General features: G+C 52.3%; 1 protein-coding gene across 1 annotated transcript in view; it reads right to left on the bottom strand.

The window, feature by feature from the left end:
* Positions 1-18,911, bottom strand: part of LOC144718797 (uncharacterized) — a 43,047-nt gene that overhangs the window by 17,739 nt on the left and 6,397 nt on the right. The window contains exons 5-30 of the mRNA XM_078594345.1: positions 17,532-17,749; positions 17,266-17,369; positions 16,913-17,031; positions 15,654-15,789; positions 14,690-14,772; positions 14,158-14,280; positions 13,632-13,733; positions 12,756-12,914; positions 11,976-12,058; positions 11,249-11,399; positions 11,063-11,104; positions 10,676-10,755; positions 10,149-10,236; positions 9,692-9,811; positions 7,917-8,027; positions 7,355-7,390; positions 7,063-7,194; positions 6,561-6,713; positions 5,887-6,021; positions 4,889-5,049; positions 3,954-4,098; positions 2,911-2,965; positions 2,296-2,362; positions 2,014-2,147; positions 1,056-1,099; positions 166-339 (exon numbers count right to left, since the gene is read on the bottom strand). Coding sequence (XP_078450471.1) covers positions 166-339; positions 1,056-1,099; positions 2,014-2,147; positions 2,296-2,362; positions 2,911-2,965; positions 3,954-4,098; positions 4,889-5,049; positions 5,887-6,021; positions 6,561-6,713; positions 7,063-7,194; positions 7,355-7,390; positions 7,917-8,027; positions 9,692-9,811; positions 10,149-10,236; positions 10,676-10,755; positions 11,063-11,104; positions 11,249-11,399; positions 11,976-12,058; positions 12,756-12,914; positions 13,632-13,733; positions 14,158-14,280; positions 14,690-14,772; positions 15,654-15,789; positions 16,913-17,031; positions 17,266-17,369; positions 17,532-17,749 — 2,955 coding nt within the window. The remainder of the gene's footprint in view (positions 1-165; positions 340-1,055; positions 1,100-2,013; positions 2,148-2,295; positions 2,363-2,910; positions 2,966-3,953; positions 4,099-4,888; positions 5,050-5,886; positions 6,022-6,560; positions 6,714-7,062; positions 7,195-7,354; positions 7,391-7,916; positions 8,028-9,691; positions 9,812-10,148; positions 10,237-10,675; positions 10,756-11,062; positions 11,105-11,248; positions 11,400-11,975; positions 12,059-12,755; positions 12,915-13,631; positions 13,734-14,157; positions 14,281-14,689; positions 14,773-15,653; positions 15,790-16,912; positions 17,032-17,265; positions 17,370-17,531; positions 17,750-18,911) is intronic.

Here is an 18,911-nt window from a genome sequence, read left to right as displayed (position 1 = left end):
GACAGGAAGACAGCAAAGAGCTCATTCCAATCCCACGGTGAGCCCAACACTACAGCATCATGGAGACATGGGGAGACGCGATGACACAAAGAGACATGAGAAGACAGGGAAGAGGTCGATCACACACAGAGATGGGCTCACAGATAGAGAGAGAGAGAGTCTCACCCATGTAGAGGAAGGACTCAAGCCAGGCTTGTTCGGTGAGGGACCCCAGGGAGATGAGTTCAGCGCCCATGGTCAAGCAGGAGCGGCGAGCGGACGCCCAGGACAGGGCCTCGGTTACAGCGTGGTAGCACGAGTTTCCAAACTCGTGCCATTGGGCACTCTCGCACCGTAGCTCTGTTGGCATACACCATCACCGTCATTGTCATTATCGACATCATCAATATCATCAATGTCAATATCAATGTCATCAATGTCATCCTTATCAATATCAATGTCATCATTATCAATCTCAATGTCGTCATCCTCATTATCATCATAACCTTCATCATTATATCCATTGTCATCATCATCATCAGGAAAGTAATTATTCATCCAAAAAAGCTATTCGATTAATTTTCACAATCTGACGACGCAATTCAATTCAAGCATCAATTCTTTGTGTCTCGGTTTTGCTGCGATTTTTTTTATTACAGTCATTGATATCATTCCGGACATCGTTAACATCGCCGTCTCCCTAACAATCGTTGACTTCACAGTAATCGCTTCTACCAATGTCGACATCAACCGCACAGACGTCATCATCGTCACCACATTATTCACGGTGGTATCAACATCATACTTTTATCAACTCGGCGATCACAGCCGTAATCACCAACAACGTGGACTCAATTATGACCCATGGAATCATCATCACCTTAATCATTGATGACACCATTGTCAAGATCATGATCACAATCAAGGTCATCGGGGAGAATTTGGTGATCTGTAGCATCGTCACTGTTGACACCGTTGAGAATTGGCAGATCATTTACTCTCCCCCCATGGTGAATCTGGAATAATGATCATAATAAAACTCAAGAGATAGATCCTCATCATCATCATTACATCACCTCCATCAGCAAAGGCGAAGGAATCTGTCCAAGTGCCTTCGTACCTGCGGCGTCAACACCAACAGTCAGGGCCACATGGCAGCTGGAATGTGTGGCTGTGCAGGTGTGTGTGTGGGGAGTGGGAGTGTCACGGCTAGCGCACCGCGCTACAAACCTGGCGACCTGGGTTCCATTCCCACTCAAGGTTCTGGGCATCCCCTAGGTCGACTCAGCCTCAAATAAGTACCTGGTGCAGTGCGTAAAAATCGCCACTTGGGAGACAAAAGCGGCCAGGCGTGATGCTGGCCACCCACCCCTTCATGTGCCGTATCGGCCTTCATAGGTGTTCACTAACAGCACTCGCCCGAACAGTCTGTTTAGGCTATACGGAGGATCTTTGTCTTTGTACAGCTGGGCGTGCAGCCATGGATCTCTATGAGCACGCAGGGCATGCTCGTGTAGCCCTGGCATACGATGCGCACGTAGCACACGATGGGGGTAACCACCGTCATCTGGTCCACCCCATCATGTGCCGTGCCGGCCTTCATTGATGCTCGCTAACAGCACTTGCCCCAACAGTCTGTTAATGCTACATGGGGGATCTTCGCCTTTGTGTGGATGTAGCGGTTAGCATACTGCACTATTAACCTGCACCTCTGATTTGCACGGTTGGCTATGTACGATGCAAAAGAAGTTCAACGTACGTACGTATAACCCAACAACCCCGAGTTTGATTCCCACTCGCAGCCAACATTTGTGATGAATATCTGAACTGGTCCTGGGCCTCCCTGAGGTCGACTCAGCCTTAAATGGCCACTGAATGCAGTGTGTAAATATCAACACTCGGGCGACAAAGGCGGCTGGGCATGGTTGCAGCGGCCCCACCGCTCCAGGTGCTTGCGAACAGCACTTGCCCCAACATTCAGTTATAAAGATGTTTGTCTTTGACGAGCGCGTGTGTGCTGGATGCGCGCGTCACGTTTGGGAGGTGACGCCGTTGCGCGTGGAGCCCGGGTAGAGGCTCTGGCCCGGCCGCCTCAGCACCGTGACCTCCCCACCGTGGTCACTTGACACCACGCCGGCGTGCACGCCCGCCACGCACACGGGCGAGTCCTGGTCCACAGAGTCGCGCACGGAGTCGCACACACGGGGTTATCATGGCCCCGACTGAGCACGTGCGAGCCACAACGCGCGTGTGTCTGCGTATGTCTTGCTTCGTGTGGTGGCGAGGGGACAGCAGTGTTTGCGTGCGTTGTCTCACCCCGCGGTAGACGGACGTTCCGTACACGATGTTCCGAGCCAGGGTACATCCAGGCGGGCAGTGCACACTGCACGGACACACACAGGTACAGGCGCGTAAACACTCACACACTGGCACAATCCTCAAACCCCTACCAGCACGAGCCCTACGCCTTTCTCGACCAAAATACAAGTTCGATTGTGAAAAAAAAAATCTATATTTCGTTTAATATAGCATCATCGTTCATGTAAATTGCATCTCACAGTCACTAAGGAACCAGAGATGAGCTGGAAGGCAGCAGCAGCCAGGCGGCTGTTATATTCTGAGTGGAAATAGGTGTGAATCTGCATGTGTGTGCGTATGCTCGAGTGAGTGTGCAGTGGGGAGCAGTCGTGTAGTGGTTTGTGCACTGCGCTATGAATGACAGTGGCGAGTATATGAACCAGTCCAGGGCCTGCCAAGGGTCGACTTAACCTTAAATGAGGAGCTGGTGCCGAGACAAAGGTGGCTATGCGTGGCGCTGGCAACCCACCCCCTCGTGTGCCGTGCCCCAATAGTCTATTAAAGGCTATATGGGGATCTTTGTCATTGGTTTTCTTTGTACGTGCGTGCGTATGTGAGGGTAATCATCCTTACGTTATCTTCTGCTCGTGATCGCCGAGTAGATTTTGACTGCCGCACTGAGCAGCATCTACAACACATCACCATCATCACCCATTATCACCCATTACCACCACCATCATCACTACCACCATCACCACCCATCATCATTACCACCATCATCATCACTAACACAATCATCATTAGCACCATCATCAAAACCACCACCACTTTCATTCTAAGTAACCTCACCTCCAACCACAACGACAATTATCACCACTATAACCACCAGTAATTGTCACAAGCAATCTCGTGCACGTGCGTGAGCGTGTGCGTGCGTGCCTTGTGCAGGAACAGACACCTTTATGCGCCAGAGCACACGTACGTGTCGATGCACATGCTCGTGCGTAATCACTCGCGTGCACAAACACACACGTCTGCTTGTGCGGCCCGAGTGTAATGTGGTGGTGAGCGCTGTGCGACTAACCCGGCGGACCCGAGTTCGATTCCCACTCACGACCAATATTGGTGACGAATATCTGAAACGGTCCTGGGACTCCCCCATGTCGACTCAGCCCCGCATGAGCACGTGGTACGGTGTGTGCAAACATCACCACCGAGCAGACAAAAGTGGCGGGCGTGGTGCTGGCCACCCACCCACTCGTGTGCCATACCGGCCTTGATAGGTGCTCGCTAACAGCACTTTCCCCAAAAGTATATTAAGGCTACAGGGGATCTTTATCTTTGTTTTTTTGTACGTGTGTGGGGAGCGGTAGTGCAAAGGTTAACGCGCTGCGCTACAAGCCCGACGACCCAAGTTAAATTCCCGCTCACGGCCAACACTGGTGACGATTATCTGAATCGATCCCCTAGCTAGACTCAGTCTCCTCAAATGAGTACCTCGCGCGATGTGTAAACATCGCCACTGGGGAGACAAACGCAACCGGCCACCCACCCACTCGTGTGCTGTGCCTGCCTTCATAGGAGCTCGCTAACAGCACTTTCCCAACAGTCTGTTCAGGCTATACGGGGGATCTTTGCCTTTGTACATGTGTACACGTGTGTGTGTGTACGCGTACAGCTGGGTGCGCAGCCGTGGATCTCTATGCGCAGGGCGGGCGTGGTCGCGTAGCTCTGGGGCACGATGCGCACGTAGCGCACGATTGGGGTAATGCCAAGCAGGTGGGTGACCACTGTCATCCGGTCGTCGTTACCCGCAAACACCTGAGACACGTGGACACACGGGGACAAACAGACACACGGGGGACGCAGAGTGGAGATTGAAAAATGGGGAAGGGGCGACGATCCAAGTCTAGTCCACATTACCCACCAACCCCTGAGCCACTTTGGCACTGCGAGAGGATGAGATGTCCGAGTCCTCACGTGCACGTTTTCACATGGAGACGCGGTCGCATTTCGACGTGACGTAAATGTACATTTGTATATTATACAGATTAATATAGGCGCTTAACAGCAATTATGAACACCATTGGAACCTCATTTGGCAGTAAAAATATGATAATTGTTTTTTTTTACCCTTCTATCTGGCAACAAAACTGACACCTTTTTGGCGTCATCTGGTCCAACCCATGTGAGACTAGGCTCTAAGGAAAGCTGTCTCGGGTGTGGACCAATCAACTTCAAGGACAGTGCACATTATCAGAGTTGTGTTTTTTGTTTGCATTATGACTGCAGGTATTGTGGTCTATGCAAACATGACCCATTGTGTCAGTTTTGTTGCCAGATAGAAGGGTAAAAAAAAACAATTAGCAATTATGAAATTGTACATGAGATGAAAGTGGTTGAGATCAAGAGTGGGGTTATTAAAAGTGGTGGTTAGGAGTGGTTAAGGAGCGGCTGGGGGAACGCTGCCTCGTCGTAGTAGGGGGGCAGGCAGTGTCAGAGCAAGGATGGGATAGGGAGAATTGATGGGGGTTGTTTTAAGAGAGGAACAGCAGTAGGTGTCCGTGTCTTGGTCTTTTGTGCGCGACGACGTACGAGCGCGCGTACGTACGTATGTGGCGCCGTTCTCCTGGTACGGGGCCCATGTGGCGCCGTTGGAGCTCGTGTGCACGTGGTACGTCGTGACCCAGTAGTTCGTGCGGGTGCTGCCCTGCGTTGAGATGCCGGTCACCTGGAACACCGAGCCCAGGTCCACTTGCAGCCACGAGCCCGCTGGGGGTCACGGGGTCACAAGGTCATGAGGTTATGATATTGCGCGGTCAGGGCTCGTGTCATGATTGGTTTTGGGAGAGCCGTGCAAATTTCCTTTTCGTAGTTGTCAAAAAAAGGCATGTAAAATCTGGAATATGAGGAGAGATTATCTACGTGGTCAATTGTTGAGAAACCTTTCCTCAACCCAGCTCAAGTGGTAGGTTGGTCTCTGCATTGTCCATTATTCAGTGATATTCATGATGTTCACTCACAGTTTATATACCTGTGACAGGAGGCTAATGCTTCAATTTAGTTTTTGTCTCCCTTCTTTAAAAAGGAATAGTGAATGGAGGCATAATGTCAAGATTGGGCAAATTCAATTTGGCATAAGCATTTCTTAAACAGGTCAGAAAATATTGATCCAACGGCTCGGTTATGTATTTCTGGAAGATGTCCACAAACTATTCTATCCAGTCCAGGAGCACAATAAAAAAACTATGACAAATACATACAATTAGAAGAACAAAAACATTAATTTCTCAAACCCACAGGATTGATGCCAGCATCGTGAGCATGATAATACACTTCAATCTGAACCAGTCCTGGGCTCGCTTTACCAACCTACACCGACCAGTGTGGTGAAGTATGACGCATATGGCATGGGAGAGACCCTCAACTAGCAGTGGAATGGCATTATATTTGATCATTATTTTATTTAAAGTAAGATTGTTCAATTGGTAGCAGCAGTGCCATAGGTGGAGGGGATGGTGGTGATGGCGGCAACAGTGATGTGGATGGAGGCGATAGCGGAGACAGTAATTTGGGTGGCGATGATGATAGTAATGGTGGAGATGTTACCGTTGTTGTTAGGTGACCACCAGCTATTGCCGTGGAGACGGGCCTCGTGGGCTGGACACGAGGACGCCGAGGAGGAGGCGGTGATGTGGGAGTCTGGTATGGCGCCCGACTCCATTCCCAGGCCCTGCACGCACACTGCATCAACAACACCATAACGCCCATCAACATCAACACCATCACGCCCATCAACATCAGCACCATCGACACGATCACCACCATCAACATCATCGCCAACTTTTTTTACGACCGTCAACACCATCACAACCGTGAACACCACCTGCCGTGCAGGGCCAGAAGGGGACACGGGCACGTGAACCTCATGGGGTCTGCACGACGCCGGGCCCTGCTGCGCGTGCGCCGTCGGTTATGTGCACCCCACCTCCACTCCCCCCTCAAGCCCTTGTCCCATGTTCATGTCTGTCCCAGTGTCACGTGTCCCCCGCGCACCATGTTCCGATATTCCCATGCTCCCTTGTGTCCCTGTGCGGCCCATCATCTCCCCGTGTTGTCCCCGTGCGTCCCTGTGTCTCCCCGTGCCTCCCTGTGTGACACCGTGGGTCCCCGTGCCTCCCTGTGTGACACCGTGTTGTCCCTGTGTACCCCTGTGTGCCCCTGTGCCTCCCCGTGTCTCCCTGTGTGACACCGTGGGTCCCCGTGCCTCCTTGTGCGCGCACCGTTCTGCTCGCAGCTGTAGGTGACCTCGAGGTACTTGGTGATGGTGGGGCAGCTGTCCCCGAACTCGTCTTCTGTGGCTCGGACCAGGCACCAGGGCCGGTTCTCACAGTGAGTGCGCACGCGCTGCACCGCCCCCGGAACCACGCACGAGCCTGCACAGGGACACACGGCGAGACATGGAGGGGGCAACACGAGGGGACACGCGGGGACACAGCGGAGACACGTGACGACACAAGGAAAACATGGCGGAACACGGGGACAACGGGAGGGGGGAGGGAAACGTGGCAATACGGAGAGACATGCGAGGGGACACGGAGAGACATGGATGGTTAGGGTGGAGTTACTTGGGGACATGAGGAGACTTTGTTCTTTATCTTTCTAAATTCCATATCCAGGTGCTATTTCCGATTTTTTCTCGGAATTATGTAGTTTATACGTGTATATACGTGCGTACGTTACGTATGTGCGCCCACGCGTGTACGCGAGTGTGCACACGCGCACCGGTCTGGGCCCCCACGGCACACTTGTCGTTGCTCGAACGTCCCCAGGTGGCCGAGCGGATCTGTATCACGCGGTCCCCGTGGCAGTCGATGGTCAACGCATCCCCGCGACACGCGTACACACGCAGGAAGCCTGCACGCACACACACACAGACACACACCAGCTCACACCCACACGTGCGTGCACGTGTTCCTCTTTATACACGCGAATAGAGGAACACGTGTATTTGGGCATACGGACGTGCAAACACGTGCGTCCAAGCAGCTACGTGCACACGCACTCACTCACGTACCCTCGTGCTCGTCTGGCTCTGGGTCTGGTACGTTGCCTGGAAGAGACGACAAACACGCATTAACAACTTCATGCCTCACGTCTCCCTTTGTCTCTCGTATCCCCTGGGCTGCCTCGTGTCTCCCTGGGTCCTTGTATCCCTCGTGTATTCATCTCCCTTGTGAATCCCTCTGTCTCTCAGCGTGTCTCCCGGTGTCCCTGTGTCCCTGTGACTCGCAGATGTACTCTCTCTCCCTCCGTGTCTCCCATGCATCCCCCTATGTCCCTCTTGTCTCCGTCTCCAGCATGTCTCCCAGTGTCCATCGTGTCTCCCTCGTTTCCCCGGTGGCCCCAGCGTGTCCCCGTACCTCATCCTTCAGACATACTCTCTCCCTCTGTGTTTCCCCCGTGTCCCCACCCTCCGTGTCCCCAACCCTCCGTGTCCCCCTGCGTCTCCCTGGTTCCCCCGTTTCCCTGTACCTCATCCCTCAGACACACTCTCTCCCTTCGTATCTCCCCCGTGTCCCCATCCCCGATTCCCCGGGTCCCCCCCCCCCCCCCCCCCCCACCGTGTGTCCCAGTACCTCGTCTCTCGCAGATGTAGCCCCGCAGGGACGTGCATGCCTCATCCTGCCACTTCTGGTCATCAAGCCGCATGGACAGGCAGTTCCTCCCAAGCCGTCCATCGGGCTCCCCTGGGGGTCAGGGGTCAAGGGTTAGGCTTCAGAGTGTAGATGGAGGGGCTAACCATGTGTGTGGGTGGGTGTAGCGCTGTGTAATAGTGAGTAGGGTAGTGTGGTAGTGAGTGGTGTTGTGTAGGAGTAGTGTTGTCTATCGGTGTGTGTGTGTGCGTGTATATAGTGCTTTGTGTACAGCATTGTGTGGTGGTGTGTACTAGCGCTGTGCTGCAATCGATTACCGTTTTGTGTAGTTGTGTACATTGGAGCTGGGAGATTGCTGCCGCATTCAGATTCGATTTCTACAATTCCACCTTCAGTTAAACATGCAGGAATCGAGATTCTGCTGCGGGTGATTCCCGTGTTGAAATCTCCCATTCTTTTGATTGGGAGTCTACGAGGATTTCTGCCGTGGGAGATGCGTGCCATAGAATGGGCTCCTATTCCCAATTATTCGTTGTTGTTTTGTTGCCTTTCCCAAGAATGAGAATGGGTGTCCTTACCCAATTTGAACTTTTATACTTTATCCTTTTACGTGCTTCTTTTTAGTGATTTGCTTACCTTCCCTATACATTGCACTCCGATCGTTTTTTGTTTAATACTGTTTGTTGTTGTAACTTCCTAATACAATCCCCTTCTGGACATCTGTGAAAAAGATTCTTCATAGCCCATTGGATTTCATCCGCGACAAATAAAGACTCCGATTCTGATTCTATTCTACGAGGGGGTAGGGTCACGATGAGCGTAGCCCAAGCATCGCCAACTCCAGCCAGCCCAGCGGTGCTGGCCGATTGCCTGCGGCCCGGGTGAACGTGCCGGCGTTCCCAGTGGTCGTGTGCAGACGTAGTGAGTAGTGTGGTGCACGGTGTGTGCAGGGGTGTTATGTATCGCACTTGTGTGCAGGCAGGATGCATTCTTGGTAAACGGAGCGCTATACGAAACAGCGCTGTAAGAGGTCACTATAACATGCCCCCAATGGAGATGCGTTACCAACAGCGTAATTTTTTTATATTCTTGGGTCTTTCGGTAAAGTCACGTAGAAAGAAAATAACCTATCTATTTGACTTTACCGAAAGACCCAAGAATATGAATTCCTGCCATCACGAAAGCTTTAAGTCAAGATTTTTTTTTACCTATGGGCGATATATTTGGACTTCATTGGGGGTATCGGTAATGGCCTTAATAATGATACTGTAGACATGATAAATGTATTAAAGCATTTCATAAATCAAAAACAATAACTTTCAACCATAATGATATAAAAAATATAAAATAAGTTATGTCCTTGCCAGTGCATCTGGTCGTAGCTTGCGTAAGATTAACCACCGTGTGCCATACTAACCAATGGGATTGCTCAATCCATGGATCGCTTGCCAATGAATCAATGCGGTGATTAACCCTCAATGAATCGATACTCTAACGAAGCAGTTCGGATAGACTATGAGCAGAATCGATACAATAGGCACCCTCCATGCAGGTTCCACAAGAACATATATGGGCGAAGACACGCTCTATGGGCAATGCCACGCTACTTGCATATATGGGCGGATCCGCACTGAAATTGTCTTCCAAGACAAAGAGCGCCATAGTGAACCAGCGTTATAAGAGGCAGCGCTGTAAGGGGTATGCCTGTATTCGTGCTGTGTACTCGAGTAGCGAGTCGCGAGGTCTGTGTGGTGTACCGGGGGCCCAGTTGAAGTACTGGAAGGGCGCGCCGTCACTCCAGGCCCACCCCCCCGCAGAGTCGGCGTCGTGGCCGCCCATCCAGAGCGCAAGGCCCGTGTCCACATTCGCGACGAGGCCTACACGCATCACGCGCCACCACGCACCGTCCACAACGACACACGTGTCCAAACTCGCGGTGAGCCCTGCACACAACGTGCGCCCTCGCGCACCGCCACAAAAACACCGAGCCAGGCTGTCTTTGTCTCCCCAGTGCTGATATTTACACACCGTGCCAGGTACTCATTTAAGGCCGAGTCGACCCAGTGGAGGCACAGGAATGGTTAAGATATTCGCCACCGATGTTGGCCGTGAGCAACAGTGGAACTCGGGTTGCTGGGTTTGTCGTGCAGTGCGCTATTCCACTGCGCCACCGTTCCCCATGGGTCCCACACGTCCCACGCGCTGCTCTCTCACCCTGGATGACCAGCTGCTCGAAGGGGTTGGAGACGCTCAGGAGGTTTCCCTCGTAGGCCATGCAGTCTGTGTGCGCGTCCTCCCAGGTCTGCACGTACACGAGTACAAAGACAAAGATCCTCCGTATAGCCTGAACAGACTGTTGTGGCAAGTGCTGTTAGCGAGCACCCATGAAGGCTAGCAGAGCACATGAGGGGGTCGGTGGCCAGCACCATGCCAGATCGCCTTTGTCTCCCCAGTGCCGATGTTTACACATCGAACCAGGTACTCATTTGAGGCTTACTTGACCTAGGGGAGGCCCAGGACCGGCTCAGACAACCGTCACTAGTGTTGGCTGTGAGTGGGAATTGAACTCGGGTCACCAGGTTTGTAGCGCGGTGCGCTAACCACTACACTAACGCTCCCCACACGAGTACACGCACATTAACATACGTGAGGGGTAGGGTGAGGGGGACGATTGGAGGACGAGGTGGTGTGTTTAGCGAAGAAGGTGTGACGGGACAAGGAGGTGTGCGGGAGGAGCCCACCTTGTAGTGGGTGTCGCGGATGAGGTAACACGAGGGTCCAATGGGGTCGTCGATCCAACTTCCACACTTCTGATTCCAACCTGAACCACAGCACAAACAGATATCACGTGACTTCACAACTAGACATCACGTGATATCTCAACGAGATATCATGTGACCTCTCAACGAGATATCACGTGACATCTCAACCAGACATCATGTGACCTCTCAACCAGATATCATGTGACCTCTCAACCAGACATCATGTGATCTCTCAACGAGATATCATGTGACCTCTCAACCGGATATCACATGACCTTTCATCTGGATACCATGTGACCTTTCAACTGGATACCATTATTTAGCTGGGTGTGTATATTATTTGGCGTATGTGTGTATATAATGTACCCGGGTATGTCGGTGTGGGTGGTTTTGGTCCAGTGCCCGTATCTGTAAATTAAACATAACATGTTGACCGATTAGATTAATCAACCAATCAGAACACTCAACCACGTAGATCACTCAACCGCGCAGATCACTAAACTACTCAGATCACTCAACCACGCAGAGTGTGAGCGAGGGGTGTGCACGCACGCTTGGGCTTCTTGCACACGTAGACGTGGGGCTGGTTGCAGTTGATGTCGTTGAACTCGGCGCGTCCGTACGCCGCGGGGTTCAGCACTGTCACACAGTGCTCCGAGTTCATCCAATTGTCTGGCTGGCCCTCGCGCCAGCGCAGGTAATCCTGGGGAACACATGGGGAGACACGGGGACAGGAGGGACAGCGGGAGACACGAGGACACAGCGGGTACAGGGTTAGATACAGGGGGAAACACGGGGACACGAGCAGACAAGGTGAGACACGGTGGAGGCACGGGGGACATGAGAAGATGGGGAGACACGTGGCGACGGGGCCAACATGGAGACACGAGAAGACAGGAGAAGACAATGGTGACAAGGAGACCGGGATATGAGCAGACAGAGGGAGATACGGGGTGACGGGACGCACAAAACATTAGCGGTGAGAAGGAGACAGGGGGCGACATGAGGTGATCAGTGAGCCAGTGAGTTGTTAGATGAGAGGCTAAGAGAATGAAAGAGATTGAATGAATGAGTAAGGAGGTTACCGAGAAAGTGAGTGACTGACTGAGTAATTGAGTGGATTAGTGAGTGTGCGAGCGAGTGAATGCGTTCGTGAATGTGTAATTGGGTTAACGGTTGAGTAAATGTGTCAGTGGGCGAGTGGGTGAGTAGTTGAGCGAGTTGGTGAGTTTGCCAGTGGGTGCTTTGGCGAGTGAGCGGGTGGGCTAGTCGTCCTCACCGTAGGAGTGCCGTCCACCCACTCCCAGGTGTCCTCGTGGACGATGTCATTGAGGCCAATGAAGGAGGTGTCGCTCACGTGAGCTGTAGAAGCGGTACACAGAGGTGGGGTGAACACCTCAACCACCACAACCACCTCAACCACCACAACCACTTCAACGTCCACCACCAACGACAGACTGTTGGGGCAAGCGCTGTTAGCGAGCACCTATGAAGGCCGTCACAGAACACCACGCCCGGCCACCTTTGCCTCCCCAGTGGCGATGTTTACACACCACAACAGGTACTCATTTGAGGTTGAGTCGACCTAGGGGAGCTGCTTGACTGGTTCAGATAATCGTCACCGGTGTTGGCCGTGAGCAGGAAATTGAACTCGGCTTGCCAGGTTCACAGCGCAATAACCGCTACACCACCGCTCCCCACACCACTACCACCACCACAACCATCATAACCACCGCAACCACAACAACCCAAATTACCTCAACGTCAACTACCACAGCCACCTCATTCCCCTCAATCAGAGGATGAATTGAGTTGAGAGGTACGCATGTATGCATCTTGAACTTCTTTGGCACCGTACATAGCCAACCGTGTTAATCGGAGCTGCAGGAGACGGACAACAAACTAGACACAAAAATAAGTTCTTAGGAAATTAGTTTTCAATCGCGGTAATTAAAGGTGGAGGGGATGAGTAGGAGGGAGGAATTGTTTGCTATCATACTATATTTGAAAAAAGTTTTGCTGGCTGGCTGGCTAGAGGGAGCGAGGGAGGGAATCTCACCCCCGATGAAGCTCATCTCGTCCTCATTGTGGATGCTCGCCAGGGCCCCCGCCTGCTGCTGGCAGAAGTCCCGCGCCGCCTGGAACGTGCGCAGCGTCTCGTGCTCGAACAGGTAGCAAGAGTCCGCGTGCAGCAGCCAGCCCGACTCGCACCAGCCGTCTTGAGACGAGGGCGCAGGGGGTGGGGGTGGTCAATACAATCAGCGGGTGCGGGCAGGGGATTGGGGGAGATCGGGGGTTACGGACGGCGCGGGAGTGTGTGTGTCTGTGTGTGTGTATGTTGTGTGTGTGGCAAGCGGTAGTGCAGCAGTTAGCGCACTGCGCTATGAACCCGGCGACACAGGTTCGATTTCCTTTCACGGCCAACGCCAGTGACGGTTATTTTAACCGATCTTGGGCCTCCCCTAGGTCGACTCAGCCTCAAATGAGTACCTGGTGCGGTGTGTAAACATCGTCACTAGGGAGACAAAGGCGGCCTGGCGTGGTGCTGGCCACCCGCCCCCTCGTGTGCCGTCCTGGCCTTCATAGGTGCTCGCTAACAGCACTTGCCCCTACAGTCTGTTCAGGCTGTACGGGGGATCTTTGTCTTCGTTTTTTTGGGAGTGGGGGAACGTGGCTCAATCGCTCAACAAATATTTCCCGGGTCACTCGTAGACCGGAGTGTGCAGTGTGACTGGTAGCCGCAGGCATAGCGAGAGGTGTGGTGAGATGTGGTGTGCCGTGTCGTCAAACCGCACAGATCCGGCTGAAGTTCAGCCCTACAGGGAGAGGCGATATCACGGAGTGGAAATTCAGAATTGTCCGCACGCACGCGCACACGCACACGCACACGCACGCGCACGCGCACGCGCACGCGCACGCGCACGCGCGTGCTCACCTGGCGAGGCCGTGGGCAGCACCACCTGCCCCCCGTGCACCTCGCACACGAAGCTCTGCACCTTGATGCAGTCGGTCGTCTCCCACTTGCCCGATTCTGAGCCTGGGGTTGGGGGGGTGTGGGAAAGGGGTCACGACGTATTCCGGGGGCGGAGTGAGGTGGGGGCGACAGAAGTTGTAAGAGAGCAAGTACTGCATAGCGCTATCCACGCTTGTGTGTATGCACGTCGGTGTGTGTGTGTGCATACATGTGTTTATGCGTGTACATGCGTATGGTTGTATGCGTACACACGTTTTCGCGTACGCACCTCCGACTAGCACGGTTGGCTTTGTACGGTGCGAAGGAAGTTAAACTTACATACGTACGCGCGGTACTGTGTGAACATGTGCGTGTGTTCGTGCGTGTACACGAGTTCGTGCGCATACGCACGCGTTGGCATCACGCGCGCACGTGTCTGTGTACGTGCGTATGCGCGCACATGCGTGCCTGTGCGTGCTCGTGCATGCGTGTACACGTGCGTACCCACCGGTGTAAATCTGCCCACAGTCCCATCGCCCCGGCGTGTTGCGGGGGTGATTCGCAGCCCAGTTTGTGAACCCAGACACGGCCGTCCCGTCGGACCACTTCATCTCGCCATCGCGCTCCTTGTCTGCACGTCACCCAGCACCGCCGTCAACATCATCAACGTCACCAGGAGAAACTGGCCTCGTCGCCACCGTCACCAGCACAGCAGCGTAAATGTTACGAACACCACCAACAGCAGTAGCAGCAGCAGCATGAGAGCCATGATCAGCCTCGCCATCAACGCCATCACCAAAAGCACAAACATCACCTCCATTACCAGCAGCAGCATCACCAACATCACCAGCACTAGCATCATCACTTTAACTACATCACCGTCATCACCATCATTACCATTACAAGCATCGGTATCGCCACAAACCATCGTGCCCATCATCATCACGGCCATTGCTGCTGATATAAACAGCATATCGCTAGCATGGCCATCATCATCATGATCATCGCCTGGTCTCTGGGGGAAGGGGGGGGGGACCAACCGGACGCTCCGATCCAGAAGTCCACGACTCGGTTGTTCTGGAGGTCAGGAATCAGAGAGTTGATGTAGTCCTGCTCATCAACACTGCGAGCACGCACAGAGAAAAAGAGACAAAGAACCCCCGTGTAGGTTACACAGACTGTTGGGGCAAGTCCTGTTAGCGAGCATCCATCGTGGCCAGCACGGGCGCACAACGGGAGCGGTGGCGTGGCCAGCACTAAGCCCGGCTGTCTTTGTCTCTCCGGTACCGATGTCCACACGCCGTACCCGATTCTAATTTAAGAGACTAGAGTCGACCACAAAGAAGCCCGGCGACACTTCAGATATCGGTCGCCAATGATGTTGGCCGTGACCGGCGGTGGCGACGCAACAACACACATGCAGGCACATTTGTGTGTGGTTTAAAATGTATGTTTGTTGAACTTCTTTTGCGCCGTACGTCGAGGGTGTGGGGGAGGAAGGACAATAAACGAAACACAAATATCAGTTCGAAAGAAATGAGTTTTCAATCTATATTTAAAAGTGCATGCCTCTGGTGGCTCCCTAATATCAGAATACATGGCAGCGGATGATGCAGCTAAAGCCCAGCCAATTTAAACTCCGAACCTCGGACAGGTGGCGTCTCACCTCCTGACGGCGATTGGTTATGGCCACAGGTAATGTAATCTGGTGAAGGTGTTTGTCGATGGTGATCAGTATTGGTGACTGGTGATGGTGAAGGAAGATGATGGGTGATGGTGATGTATGTATGTTGAACTTCTTTCCCACCGTACGTAGCCAACCGTGCTAATCGGAGGTGCGGGGGAAGGACAACTAGACACAAAACGTGGTTCTAAATAAACGAGTTTTCAATCTCAATTGTGATCTTCTGCTGAGCAAGCACTGATCCTGTGCCAGACGGCGTTCCCGTCTGCGTCATGGTGATTCTTTGAGAGTGAAGATGATGGTCTGATGATGGGCGTCACCTGTTGATGGAGAGAAGCTGGGCGCCGATCCTCTGGCAGGTGAAGAGGGCCTCGTTCCACGTTGTTCTCCGGACGAGGCTCGTCACCACCCAGTAGCAGCGGCCCGCAAACGGGGCCCAGCCCTCGGGGCACACGGCTGTGCACATCATCGCCATCGACACCAACATCATCATCGCCATCATCAGCAGCATCACCATGGCCGCCATCGTCAACACTATCTTCACCATCAGCATCACCGTCGGCATCGTCATTGTAGTCATTAGAATAGACACCGCCATCATCAATTCACCATCAATGACATCGTTACCGTTAACACGATCAGCGTCAACAAGTACATTGAAATAAAACCAGCATCAGTAAGATAGCAAATTCAGCATCATCATTAACATGCTCAAATTATTGTCCAATATCACCATCAGCAACATCAACAACATCACCATGACATTTAACATTAATAGCATCAACACAACAATAAACATCACTGTTGTCATGGTCACCAACACCAAATGCCATTGTCGCCATCATCATTAACACTACAAATGAACTTTATGGCGGTAGCCCGAGGTACCATAGTACAATCATTTTTAGTCTGTTGATGGTCGGCGATGCGGCAATCGACTCATCTCGACGAGCTGTACACGATGCATTATTCAAAGTGAAATTTTTCGATAACGTATTTTTAATGCTAATGTTTGGCGTTTCGACATCGCGGAGTGGCACTGATTTCGGATTGATTGCTACCCCAGTCGCGGAGTTAAGTAAACCCCTGGAAAAAATAGTGTCCCAGAAATAAAATATTTAATTGCCTCGGACATTTTGTATTATTTGGTACCCCGGGGTACCGCCATGAAGATCAAATGTCACCATCATCATTATTGCCACCAGGTCCACTTCCACCGGCATCATTACAGCCACCAGCGCCACGTCCATGACCAAACGACAAAGACCCCCCCCCCCCATATAGCCTTAACAGACTTTTCGGGCAAGTGCAGTTATCGAGCACCTATGAAGGCCGGCATGGCAAATGTTGGGGTGGGTGGCCACCACTACGCCCGGCCGCACTTTGTCTCTCTACACACTCATTTCAGGCTGAGTTGACCTAGAGGAGGCCCAGGACCGGTTCAGATAATTGTCACTGGCGTTAGTGGCCGTGACCGATAATCGAACTCGGGCCGACGGGTTCGTAGCACAGCGTGCTACCCGCTGCACTACCGCTCCCCACTTCCACGACCACGACAATAACCACCACCATCACTCACTGTTGAGGCCGCGCTTGCAGATAAAGGGCCGCTCCTCCCCGCAGCGTTTGGTCATCCACCCGCCCGTGTCTTCCCCAGGCATACGTACGATCTTCACACACAGCTTGTGGGCTTCAGGACTACGCGCACACACATAAACGCGCCAATCTTGAGACGTTTACAATTTCTTACAGTTATATTTATCTTCATTTCTCCAATTCAAATTTCAGAAAACACACACCTACATTTCCGGTAAGAATGAATATTGATTGATGAGCGATCAGGGTCAAAGTCACATTGCTTTGGGCTTCTCTATGCTATTATTGGTTGGCCAGAATTAGGGGTGACATTCAGGGATCAGGGGTTAGGGTCACCTTATGTCAGGCTCCGCGGTATCCCAGTTGCTGTATGAGAACGCTTCTCCTGTGCTCCAGTGGAAGTCACTGCTGTTCCCGTGGCAGCCAAACGCTGTGCACGTCTGATTGAACGACAAGAAAAAGACACAAACGCACACGCATGCACGCGCCTGTGATTCCCGAGCAGCAGCACCCATCCCAAAGCGTTCATAAAAACTGGGATTTGCCCCAGCGTTCGGCACCTCCGCCGCGCACAACCTGCCACACCGTCGGGCTTTCCTTACCAGGCGGGAGAGGCCGATCCAGGGGTCGTTGTCGAGCCTCTGCGCGAGCGCCAGGACGTGCCCCTGCTCGTCGGCACTGGTGACCGCGACCAGGTCGCCGCCGTGGCTCACGCAGTAGGTGCGCGCGTTCGGCCAGGTGCGCTCGGGCGACACGGAGAGCAGATAGCACGAGTCGCCCCTCAGCTCCCAGCCCACGTCGCAGCCCGGCATGGCCGGGCCTTGGGGCAGGGACAAGGTGGAAAAGGGAGCGTTACTCTCAGAAGTAGGGCCGGGCGTGCGGAGGTATGCCGCTCACGCAGTGCGTGATTAAATAGTCATTGGGTTTTTATCTCCTTCGGGCACCGAGAAGGAGACTGCACGACTTTTCTTACAGTTGAGAAAGAAGACAAATTATAGGAGAAGTGGTGCAGTGGTGGTGCTGTGGTGGTGTTGTGTGTAGAATTGTGGCAATCTGATGATGGTGTAATGGTGGTGGTGTGCGGTGGTGTTAGGGTTGTTAAACATGTTTTTGCATCATTGATAATTGCATACAAAATTAAACAATTACAACAACAAAATATCTTAAGTTGGCTTCACGATGAATATGAAAGGTCCTACCAATAGGGTTTTCCCCTTTTTTCTGGCAACAAAACTGACACCTTTTGCAAGGAATCATGTCTACATTAACCGCAATACTTGCAGTCAAATGCAAACAAAAAACAATACTCTGGTAATTTATGCATTGTCTTTGAAACTGATTGGTCCACACCAGAGACAGCTTTCTTTGGAGCCTCGTCTCATATGATGTTCGACCAGATGACGCCAAAAGGCGCACAGTTCAAGACAACGCACAACCAGAGTAATAAGGACTCGGGGTAAGCAGCTACAATTTGGGACCTCCTTTGCCAGTACCAAAATATACCAATAGGGTTTTCCCCTTTTTTCTGGCAACAAAACTGACACCTTTTGCAAGGAATCATGTCTACATTAACCGCAATACTTGCAGTCAAATGCAAACAAAAACAATACTCTGGTAATTTATGCATTGTCTTTGAAACTGATTGGTCCACACCAGAGACAGCTTTCTTTGGAGCCTCGTCTCATATGATGTTCGACCAGATGACGCCAAAAGGCGCACAGTTCAAGACAACGCACAACCAGAGTAATAAGGACTCGGGGTAAGCAGCTACAATTTGGGACCTCCTTTGCCAGTACCAAAATATACCAATAGGGTTTTCCCCTTTTTTCTGGCAACAAAACTGACACCTTTTGCAAGGAATCATGTCTACATTAACCGCAATACTTGCAGTCAAATGCAAACAAAAAACAATACTCTGGTAATTTATGCATTGTCTTTGAAACTGATTGGTCCACACCAGAGACAGCTTTCTTTGGAGCCTC

This window comes from Lampetra planeri, chromosome 5, assembly GCF_965212315.1.
Source record: "Lampetra planeri chromosome 5, kcLamPlan1.2.h2, whole genome shotgun sequence".
NCBI classification, from domain to species: Eukaryota; Metazoa; Chordata; class Hyperoartia; order Petromyzontiformes; family Petromyzontidae; genus Lampetra; species Lampetra planeri.
Note: the sequence above shows the minus strand (reverse complement) of the source record. Positions and strands in the feature narration are given on the sequence as shown.